This window comes from Benincasa hispida, chromosome 10, assembly GCF_027475165.1.
Source record: "Benincasa hispida cultivar pf3 chromosome 10, pf3_genome.v1.1, whole genome shotgun sequence".
Classification (NCBI taxonomy): domain Eukaryota; kingdom Viridiplantae; phylum Streptophyta; class Magnoliopsida; order Cucurbitales; family Cucurbitaceae; genus Benincasa; species Benincasa hispida.
Window position 1 is genome coordinate 7,399,050 of NC_143487.1, and position 11,592 is coordinate 7,410,641.

The 11,592-nt window shown below is 33.1% G+C and overlaps 1 protein-coding gene across 1 annotated transcript; it reads right to left on the bottom strand.

The window, feature by feature from the left end:
• Positions 1-9,290: 9,290 nt before the first annotated feature.
• Positions 9,291-10,148, bottom strand: LOC150033081 (uncharacterized). Its single transcript, XM_090306273.1, has 2 exons — positions 10,071-10,148; positions 9,291-9,908 (listed from the first exon to the last, which is right to left on the bottom strand). Exons 1-2 carry the CDS (start codon positions 10,146-10,148, stop codon positions 9,291-9,293), a joined length of 696 nt encoding a protein of 231 aa, XP_090162399.1.
• Positions 10,149-11,592: the final 1,444 nt, after the last annotated feature.

Below are 11,592 nucleotides of genomic sequence, written 5' to 3' on the forward strand. Positions count from 1 at the left end.
CATATAACTTTTATGCCTGGTTATTTATTTAACCATTATTTTAAAATTATATTAAAGTCAATCGAAGTTTAACTTTTAGTGTTCAAAATTATAACTAATGAGTTTCTAAATTTTTAATTTAAACTTTAATAAGTCCCTTAAAAATGTCTTAATATATATATAAACTCTAAATTTAGTGTATAAAATCTCTCATAAAATATTTAAAATACTTAAAAATTAATCGTTATTGGATAAAAGATTTTTTTTTTAATTGAACCTCACAATTTCAATTTTGTAGCCGATAGTTACATTATTTTTTTTAGAAAAAAATATCTAGTACTACATAAGTTCAAGAACTATATATGACACAAATTTAGATGTTAATGAGCTAAAATTTTGATCTTATATGAAGTTGTACTCCTAACATGTAATTTTGAATTTACCACTATCTGTATATTAGTTAGTTGTGATCATTTTGACGATATTATATAAGTTGAATATTATGTCAATGCATCTAAATTTATATTTAGCTGAACTTGTGCCCCTTACCTAATATCTTAGCTCCACTATTGTTAAGTGAAGTGTGAAGTTTTATGTATTTAATTATTATTGTTATTTTAGATTAAAAGAATGCCAAAGAGAAAACAATAAGGGGAGTAGATAGGGTATCGAAGAAGAGATGGAAGAAAAAAGTGGGAAAATAGGGAAGTAAGAGTGAGCAATGGTTGGTTAGAGTTGATTTTTCGACTAAACCAACCTATGAAGTACAGATACAGATACGAGTACACGATATAGATACGATCAGATACGGCGATTCGTCAATTTCTAAAAAACTAGGATACGTATACGTCTAAGGATACGTCATTTTTTCTATATATTTTTTTAATATATATATTTCTAAAAAATGAAGATACTAATACGTTGAAGATACATTTTTTCTTTAAGAAAATATAGGATATAGATAAATTTAACATACAAATTAATAACAATAGCACAAAATAGAATACAAACATTGAAATACAATACAAAAAAAAAAAAAAAAAATCTAAGATGTTGAAGTACAATAGTTAATAAAATGCAATAGAAAAGTGACTCATATTACAAAAAAGAAGAAGAAGATTAGAAGGAGAAGTACGAAAAACGAAGAACTTCTTCATTGAATTATTGAAAATATCCAAATGGTTTATATTTTGATGAACTTTGTAGGGACTCAAATGTGAAGATGGAGATTATATGATTCTAGTCTAGGGTTTGATTCGTTTTTATTTATTTATTTTTAGCTTTGGACTCGAGTAATGAGCTTTTTGAATAGGTTGCCTAATTTTAAATTGGGAAAGATTAGATGAGTTACTTGTCTTTTTTTTTCTTTAAAAAATAATACACATAGAAATAGATACGTCAAATAGCGTGTCAGATACGTATCTAGAAAGTATCTGAAAATATAGATACGTCAAATCGCATATCAGATACGTATCTGAAAAGTATCTGGAAGTATCGGTATCCGATACGTGTCTGATATTGATTATTTACCTCACATGAAGTATCTATGCTTCATATAAACCAACCATGTTCAATTTAGAAAATGTCCAAACCAACTTCAAACGTCGAAGAATTGAAAATGGACCGATGATTTTGTCAGTTTTTATTTTTTTGTCATTTTTCTTTTTTTCTTCCTTTTTAAAAATTAAAATCTGCATTACTTAGTATTCAACTGTTCAAAATTATTAATTATGTCGTCTTTTATTTTCTATGTTGAAATGTATGTATATATATATTTAAAAAATAGATGAATTGTGGGTTGATCGATTGGTCGAGTCTTGATTGAACCAGCCTTTCCGACCGACCACGATGGTTTTTTATATCTTAAACCAGACATCGACCTCCCCTCTCCTCCGATTAACCAATGTCTATGTGATCGATACTAGTCGGTCGGTACGATGTTTTGGCCTATCATACTCACCCCTAATTTCTATTAAGATAAAAGAAAGAGTATTTTTTATTTTTTACTTTTTTAAAATTTTAAGGATATATTTACAGTTTTGAAAATTCAGGGGCATCTTTGATTCAAAATACTAACAATTTTCATCTAAAATAATGATAGAACTATCTTTGAATTCATTTTGAAAATTTAAAGATACTTTTGACAAAAAAAAAAGGGTATTTTATATTATTTAGTCCAAAAAAAAAAAAAAAAAGGTCATCTCGGTACGACTTTACTCCTTAGATTTGATGAAAATTGATTAATGATCATCTGCACTCAACCATCGCAAATTTATTATTATTATTATTATTGAGAAAAATACTCTTTTGGTACTCGATTTTATTCGTCCCTAAAGTTTAAAATGGGTCATTTTAATTTAGGTTTAAAAGGTCCCTGAACCAATAGAACCATTAAATTTAAACATAAAATTGATTAAATAGATGATACGGCAAAATAACTTGGAACAAAAATATATTTTCAATCTCGTTCTCTTCTCTCTCCCACTTATTTTCTCTCTCTTGGTCTCTCTTTTCCCTTTCTATCTCTCTCATTTTCTCCTCTTTATTGTCCTCTCCCTTCCCTCTCCATTCTTTCTCTTTCTTAGCAATTTTTCAGGTAAATTCAAGCTTTCAAAGGTGTTTGATTTTTTGGAAATGTATGTTAAGATTGCTGATTTCGAAATTAGTAGCTGCAAAAATTACAGCCGCGAAAACAGAGGAGAGATTTGTGGACTGTATTCATAGCAGAGTGTAAATGTTGGTGATTATTTTATTAGAAAGATATTATAATTCAAGTGTGGGATGGGGAAATCGAACCTCAAACTATAAGATTGATAGTATGAATACTATGTTAGTTGAACTACGCTTTTGTTTCACTAAATGTTGATGATCATAAACAGCTGTGTGATATTTGGCTGTTAGATGATTGGGTCTGAAACATATTCGTGGACACAAGCTTTTTTGTTACCTTTTCTTTCCCCTTTTATGTCCATTGCTCATCAAATCTCTGGAAGCAACAAACTGATGGAATTCATTTACCCATTTACTTGTATATTTCCTTTATTTATTTATTTATTTTTTTTACCGTTGTAGAGAGTTACCAAGAAATTTTTTGTAACAAGAAAACTGAGTAAACGTTTTGGAGATTAGAATTTTTTAGTAGAGCATTTGAAAATCCGCCTTTGGAGATTAGAATTTTTTAGTAGAGCATTTGAAAATAAATTTAAGGATTTTATTTTCTCAACCAACTCAACCATCCTGCTTTTGTCGTTATTATTATTATTATATTATCATTTTCACCTATCATCGTTTGATCATTGATGCTTGGGATTTATTACTATTTGATTAGACAAGCATGAATACTCAATTATTCGAGTAAACGTTTTGGAAGTATTGAATTTTTTAATAAAATATTTTCTCAATATATTAAAACATTGGAGTAGTTGGAAGGAAAAAGATCAAACAAAATATTTTTATTCCAAATCATCTTACCACATCATCCATTACTCAATTTTATGTTTAAATTTAATGGTTTTATTAGTTGAACGGCCTTTTAAACCTATTTTTCAAAATTCAGGAACTAAAATAATCAATATGCCAATAAAAGCGTAGCTCAATTGACATAGTATTCATACTATCAACCTCAACCTCGTGGTCTGAGGTTCGATTCTTCTACCCCACACTTTAATTATAATACCAATCTGAAACTTTTGGAACTAAATGCACATACTCTTGAAAACTCAGGGATCAAAAAGATATTTTTCTTTATTATTTTGTTTTCTCATAACAACTCAACAATTTTAGTTTTGTCGTTATTATTATAAATATTTTATCATTTCCATCTATCATTGTTTGATCATTGATGCTTGGAATTTAAATTACTATTTGATAAAATGAGCATTAATATTTAATTATTTAATTATTCAAGTCAACGTTTTTGGAAGTATTGATTTTTTAATAAAATATTTTCTCAATATATTAAAATATTTGAGTAGTTGGAAGGAAAAAATAAAAGAAAATATTTTTTTCCAAGTCATCTTGCTACATCATTCATTTAGTCGATTTTATGTTTAAATTTAATGATTTTATTAGTTGAGAGACCTTTTAAACTTATTTTTTAATACTCGAGAACTAAAATGATAAATTTGAAACTTTTGGAATCAAATACACATACTCTTGAAAACTCAAAGATCAAAAAGATATTTTTTCTTATTATTTTGTTTTCTCATAACTGTTCAACCATCTTAATTTTGTCGTTATTATTATTGTTATTATTTTATCATTTTCACCTATCATTGTTTGATCATTGATGGTTAGGATTTAAAGTACTATTTAATTAGCCAAGCATGAATATTTAATTATTTGAGTCTAACGTTTTGGAAATATTGATTTTTTTAATAAAATATTTTCTCAATATATTAAAATAATGGAGTAGTTGGAAGGGTAGTAAAAGAAAACGTCGGTAAGTTTAAACATGAACAAAAAATTGAAGAAAAAAACAACCAACAGACTGGGAAAATAAAGCGCACTAGAAAAATATATATGAACACAAATAATAACAACATAATATAGTATATAGACATAAATGAATGGTCTACATGTTAACCTTATTTTTGCATGGAAGAGGAAATTTAATAGTGATGGTGTAAAACCAATATGGACAAGGATCAAATAAATAATAATTTATACCTTTTGGGAAATAATGCTCACAGTCAACCCTATCACCTTTGACACAGCCTTTCCACCTCAACTTAATTACATTATCGTCCCACAACCCTTAAACCTATGAATTAAACAACAAAAGTACAGGTTAAATTCATGTGTTCTTTGTACTTTCACAACAAGAAATATTGTTTTTAACCACAAAAATAAAACGTTGTTAAAGCTATGAAATCGTTGCTAACCTTCAACAATGAAACACAAATGTTGCATTAAAGCTAAAGTCCCATCGATGAATATCTATTGTGACGATTTTTAACAAACACCACAACTTGCGACAAATTTAACAAACGTCGCAAATTGCGACAAAACAAATTTCGGTCGCAAGCATTTTTGCAACTAAAAATCAAGTTCGTCACAACATTTCTTGCTACGAAAAATCTATTTAATCACAAAATTTTATTTTCTAAAAAACTATTATTTATATCTTCAATAAAGACGTTTCTTTTGCCGCAAGATTTCGTGTTTCTCCTACATTTTATATTGAAATCCTGACTCATTCTAATAAATAGTGTATACAAATAATCAAAGAAATAAGATAACACCAATATATTAATAAAAAGCTTGAAAGTTAACATATACACATGTAGTAGTTATTTGTATAAAGTTTCAAAACTACAAAATAACATACTCATACTATAACGTTGATAAAAAAAAAAAATTACGAAATGTTCTTATTGGAAATAGCAGGGTCCTCAGAATGACGAACTGTAAGCCGTCAAGGCACGGCGGTCAAGCGAAGAGCAAAACCTACAAATCAGAAATTCGTTATAGGCTGAGTCGCGGAGCTCGCTCTCTTTAAGACGTTTCACGGCTCCGCCCAAGTGTGCAAGCAAGTCTGAAAATTGCCACGTTGTCCCAAGATAAAACAGCCAAATGAAAATCGACCGAAAATGCACCATTACCGATCAAAACGTACACCCTTTCTAAACTCACTGCTCGGAAAGTTAAGATGGAGGAGGAGAGGAAAATGAAGTGAGAATTTAGAAAAATGAATTATGTATTTCACGAACTGTTGAAGGCCTCGCCTTTTATAGGCCTTTAGCATCGAAACACACACCTCACCTTTTATTAAAAATAATAATAAAAAAAAAATAAAATAGTATTTTTTATTAAAAATAATCATCACACACACGCCTCGCCCGACCAGACGACTGCGATGCGCGTGTGGGATGTCCACCGAACCCACATTGGTCTATCTCCTCACTCCCTCCAAAACATGGGTACCTCTTAGGGCCTAAACCCAAAACACAAGGTTGGAGTACATAAAGGAGACTTCCAACACCAAATTTTCCAATGTGGGATTCTCCAACCAACAAAGTTGGTTCCCTCCTTGTTTTGAAAGTTAAATTTTCACTCAACAATTCCCCACTTGGAAATTTAAACAAAAGGAAAAGAGAGAAAAGATTTCCATCGAGCAGTTTCAATCTATACAACATTGTGCATAAGTAAAGGTGTCTTATGACTTGAGCCTTTACATAGTGTAGATGATTCAGAATATACTAGAGTAACCTTTGATTTTGAACTCTATCTCTAACAGTATCTCACATAGAGTGTCATTGGATGTAGTATGAAAGCCTGTGCTTTTAAGGCCTAGCACGTGAATCCCGGTTTAGTGAATGCGCTAGAGAGTTTGCCTAAAAACTCCATAAGAAGCGGCCCTCACTTCCACATTCACACAAGTGAGTCTATCAAGGATATTCCTGTATCTGGATACCCCACTTGTTATCAAGTATAGATCTCATTAAGAATTGAGTTCAACCTTTTTTATGCTTCAGGATATCATGCTCAGACTTTAAGTCATAGGAATGGAACTCTGTGTTTGGTTTAGCATGATTCACTATATATCATTCGTGATCAGTTATTACCCATTGAACTTGTTTCTTAGAATCTCCAGTCTACAGGTTGGGTTTTCCTCACGGTGATTCATCTTTCGATAGCCATAAGTCCCATCCTTTCTGAGTTCTGAAAACCTTTTCTCTGGCCAGGCCTTTCATCAAAGGATCTGCTAAATTTTCATCAGTCTGTATTTGATCCACTCTAACTATACTAGTAGTGAGAAACTCTCTAATGGTACTGTGCTTACGACGTATTTGACGTCTCTTTCCGTTGTAGTAACGGTTCTGAACTTTTACGATTGTTGTAGTACTATCGCAATGGATTAATATGGCTAGTATCGCCTTTTTCCATAAGGGAATTTCTGGTAGTAGACTTCTAAACCAGTCTGCTTCTTCACTAGTTGTCGCTAGTGCTATCATTTCTGACTCCATCGTAGATTGGGCTAAAATAGTCTGTTTCTTAGACTTCCAAGAGATAGCTCCGCTAGCTATATTAAAGATATAGCCATTTATAGCCTTTGAATCATCCGAAAGAGAGTTCCAATCAGCATCGCTGAACCCTTCCAAGACAACGGAAAACTTTTGATAATGTAATCCTAGGTTTTGGGTTTTCTTTAAGTATTTCATGACCCTTTCTATAGTATTCCAATGCTCTTTACTAGGTCTGCTTGTAAACTTGTAAAGTAGTCCTACAACATAAGCTATGTCAGGCCTAGTGCAGTCGGAAGCGTATCTAAGACTATCTATGATGTTCGCATACTCAGATTGATTAACACTGTCACCAATGTTCTTGAATAACTTGACACTAGGGTCATAAGAAGTATAGGCTGGTTTACACTCAAAGTAATTATATTTCTTTAGAATCTTTTCTATATAGTGAGATTGATCTAAAGAAATTCCCTTTTCAGACATATTTACTTTTATGCCTAAGATTATACTAGCTTCTCCTAAGTCTTTCATGTCGAAGTTCACACTTAATATTGATCTTACATCATTTATGACGTGCAAGTTCGATCCAAAGATCAATAAATCATCTACATATAGACACAAGATAGTGTATCAAACTTATGGTAGATATATTTTTCACTTTCATTGACCTTGAAACCTTTAGATAGGATAAGGTTGTCAAATTTTTTATACCATTGCTTAGGAGCTTGTAAAGTCCATAGAGAGATTTGTCTAATTTACACACTTTATTTTCTTGATCATGGACAACAAAACCCTCTAGTTGTTCCATATAAATCTCTTCTTCAAGTTCACCATTTAGGAAAGCAGTTTTTACATCCATCTGATGTACTACGAGGTTATAAAGGGTAGCGAGAGAGAACAGGACACGGATAGAGGTAACTCTAGTGACAGGGGAGAAGGTGTCAAAGAAATCTACGTTTTCTCTCTGTCTAAAGCCCTTCACTACTAACCTGGCTTTAAATTTGTCGACAATTTCATCAGGTCTAAGTTTCATCCTTAAGATCCATTTGTACTCTATTGCCTTACGTCCTGGGGGGTAGATCTACTAAATGCCAAGTCCTATTTGACTCAAGTGAGTCCATCTCATCATTTATGGCTTCTTGCCATAGATTGACATTTACTGAGGATAGGGTAGCTCTTAGATCTTTAAGGTCTTCTTCTACATTGTAGGTCATGAAGTCATTTCCGAAATCTTGGCGGTTCTAGCTCTTTGGCTTCTTCTAGGTTATGGGTCAGTTTCCTCTCTAGGGTTAGGATTTCTATCTAAGGTTATACCACTTGAAGTAGAGCCTCCACTATTCCTTAATTTAAAACGAAACCTATCTTCAAAGAAGTCAGCATCATTTGACTTAATGATCACTTGGTTCACTAGATCATAGAACTTATAGGCTTTACTATTTAAGACATAACCTATAAAAACACATTCGTAAGCTCTACTAGCCAAGTTTCTCTTTTTTGGGTCAGGAATCCTTACAAAGGCTAGACAGCCTCATGTTCTAAAGTAGGACAAGTTTGGTTTCTTATTCTTGAGAATTTCGTAAGGTGAAGTTTTATTTTTAGATTTCGAGATTCTATTTAGGACATAACACACGGTAAGGATGATTTCACCCCACCAATAAGACGCGACTCTTGAACTAAGTAAAATAGCAACTACTAGCTCAGCTAAAGTTCCATTTTTCCTTTCAGCTTTTCTGTTCATTTCAGGAGAATAAGGTGCAGTATTTTCGTGTATTATTCCATGTGAGTTAAAGAATTCATTAAAACTGTCTGAGTCGTACTTGGTTCCCCCATCACTACGAAGTCTTTTAACTTTTCTATTAAACTGATTCTCTATTTCAGAACAAAATGTTTGAAGGCATCAAAAGCATCACTTTTTTTTTTTCAGCGAGTATACAAAAGTAAAATCAGAGCAGTCGTCAATAAAAGTAATGAAATATCTTTTACTGTTCCTAGTCAATATGCCATCAAATTCACAGACATCAGAATGAATCAAATCTAGAGGCTCAGAATTCCTAAGAATAGATTTATGCGGAGTTTTAGTAATTTTAGCCTGACTACAATACTCGCATTTATCAAAATCATTCGTGGATAACTTAGGTATCATTTCCAGCCCAATCATGTTACTAATTAAATTCTTATTCACATAACAGAGTCTAGCATGCCAAATATTCATAGAACACGGCATATACACAGAAGATTTCATTTTATTAAGGTCTAGATTTAATTTGAATATTCCCTCAGTTGCATACTCTTTCCCTACAAATACATTATTTTTGGTAAGGGTATACAGGTGTGCCCCTACTTTGTTTAAAAGGTAGCCCGAAACCTATTCTTTCGTATCTCCAGAGTGTGCAGAACGTCCTTGAACGTGAGGGTCTTCCCAGAGATAAACTTCAGTTCCACCTCGCCGGTTCCAGCAACTTTCATGGAGTGGTGATCTCCCAACAGAATATTCTTATCCTTAGTTTCAGTATAAGTTTTAAATAGACTAAGATCGTGACAGACATGGCGCATCGCGCCAGTGTCTATCCACCACCATTCACAACCACTGAACACATTTACTTTAGTGATCATGGCGACTAACGGTTCTTCTGTGTGACCAGCAGAACGATGCCTGTTCCTACAGCTCCTAGCCCTGTGCCTAGGTTTATTACAATTAAAGCAGAGGAACTGTACCATTTCTTCTGAAGGGGGCTTCTGTTTTTTCTGTTGGTTCTGGTTGCTGGAGCCACGGTTCTGACCTTTCCTCTTTGTCCCCTTAAATTTTTTGTCAGGTTTTACCACGGCAGTGGCGGGTTTCCTAGATACTGCATTCACCTTCTCCCTCTGGTCCTGCTTCCAGGCTTCTTCCTCGACCCTTAGTCGGGTTATAAGACTTTCCAAGGAGAACTCCTTTGTCTTATACCTCAAAGTGTTCTTAAAATCCTTCCACAAGGGGGGCAGTTTATCAATAATAACAGCAATTTGGAATTTTTCGTCTAGAGCCATACCTTCAGTAATTATCTCGTGGGCTATCTTCTGGAGTTCATGGGATTGGGGCTCCACGGATTTTTCATCCGTCATCTGGAACTTGAGATAACGACTAACCGTATATTTCTTCGACCTGGCTTCCTCAGTATCATACTTCTTTTGCAGGGCATCCCAGACCTCCTTTGTTGTCTTCATTGTACTATAGTAGTCATACAAATTATTAGTCAAACCATTTAAAATGAAATTCTTACATAGAAAGTCTTTCTTCTCCCAGTCAGCATCTTCTTTTATCTATTGTTCAGTTGGTTCTTCTAAAGGGACGATCGGCTTAGCGCTGGTACAAGCTTCGACGACTTTCTTGATGGTGAGGAAGAACAATATCTTTTGCTTCTATCGTTTGAAGTTCGCTCCTTCGAACCGAAATGGACGATTGAGGTCACATATCTCATTGTTGTTACTTTGGGCCATTGAAGATGTGGAAACGTCTTAAAATTGTTGGAAATAGTAAGGCCCTCAGAACGACAAACTGTAAGTCGTCAAGGCACGGCGGTCAAGCAAAGAGAAAAACTTACAAAACAGAAACTCGTTATAGGTTGAGTCGCAGAGCTCGCTCTCTTGAAGACGTTTCGCGGTTCTACCCAAGAGTGCAAGCAGGTCTGAAAATTGCCACGTCGTCCCTAGGATAAAACAACCAAATGAAAACGGGTTGGAAATTCACCGCTACCGATCGAAACGTACACCCTTTCTAAACTCACTGTTCGGAAAGCTAAGATAGAGGAGGAGAGGAAAATGAAGTGGGAATTTAGAAAATGAATTTTGTGTTTCACGAACTGCTGAAGGCCTATAAAAGAGACCTTCAGCATCAAAATGAATCGTTTTAAAAATAATAATAATAATAATAAATAAAATAATATTTTTTAATTAAAAATAATCATTACACGACCGTCAGGCAAAGCACGTGTGTGATGTCTACCGAACCCACATTGGCTATCTCCTCACTTCTAAACATGGGTATCCTTTGGGGCCCAAACCTAAAACACAAGATTGGAGTACATAAAGGAGATTTCCAACACCAAATTTTCCAATGTGGGATTCTTCAACCAACAAAGTTGGTTCCCTCTTTCTTTTGAAAGTTAAATTTTCACCTACCAGTTTTATACGCAAATGAGTAAAAAGTCAACAATCCTTCATCCTTGTGTCGTCAACAATGATCTATTTATTCCTACACATAAGTAACTACTATCACAACATTAACAATTTTTCTCATATCAAGATATAAGAAAAATCCTAACAACTTGAAGTTAAAAAATCACCCCCTTTTCAAATATAAGTTATATATCAAAGTAAAAAATGGAATAAAAATGGCATAACAATTAACTCCCTCCTTTTCAACCACATCCAAGATTTAATCATAATTTTTATATTATTATTAAAAACAACACTTTAATGTTCATTAGGCTCACCAGAGGGAAAGTGAGCTTAGCTCAACAGTAACTAACATGACATTCCTCTTTAGAGGTTGGAGGTTCGATTTTCCACTCCAAAGTTGTTGTACTAAGAAAAAACTCAATATTAGGAAAATCAGAAAGTAGGCTCCAAATCAAATTGCACAATATAATTAGAATAAGACTTTGATTAC

What these genes read in the sequence shown, in the direction of transcription:
- LOC150033081 (XM_090306273.1), bottom strand. Translation starts at nt 10,148, where the DNA reads ATGAAGACAACAAAGGAGGTCTGGGATGCCCTGCAAAAGAAGTATGAT. An exon ending in CCAGGTCGAAGAAATATACG is followed by an intron (nt 9,909 to 10,070) that starts GTTAGTCGTTAT and finishes CCCTTGTGGAAG; the next exon opens with GATTTTAAGAACACTTTGAG.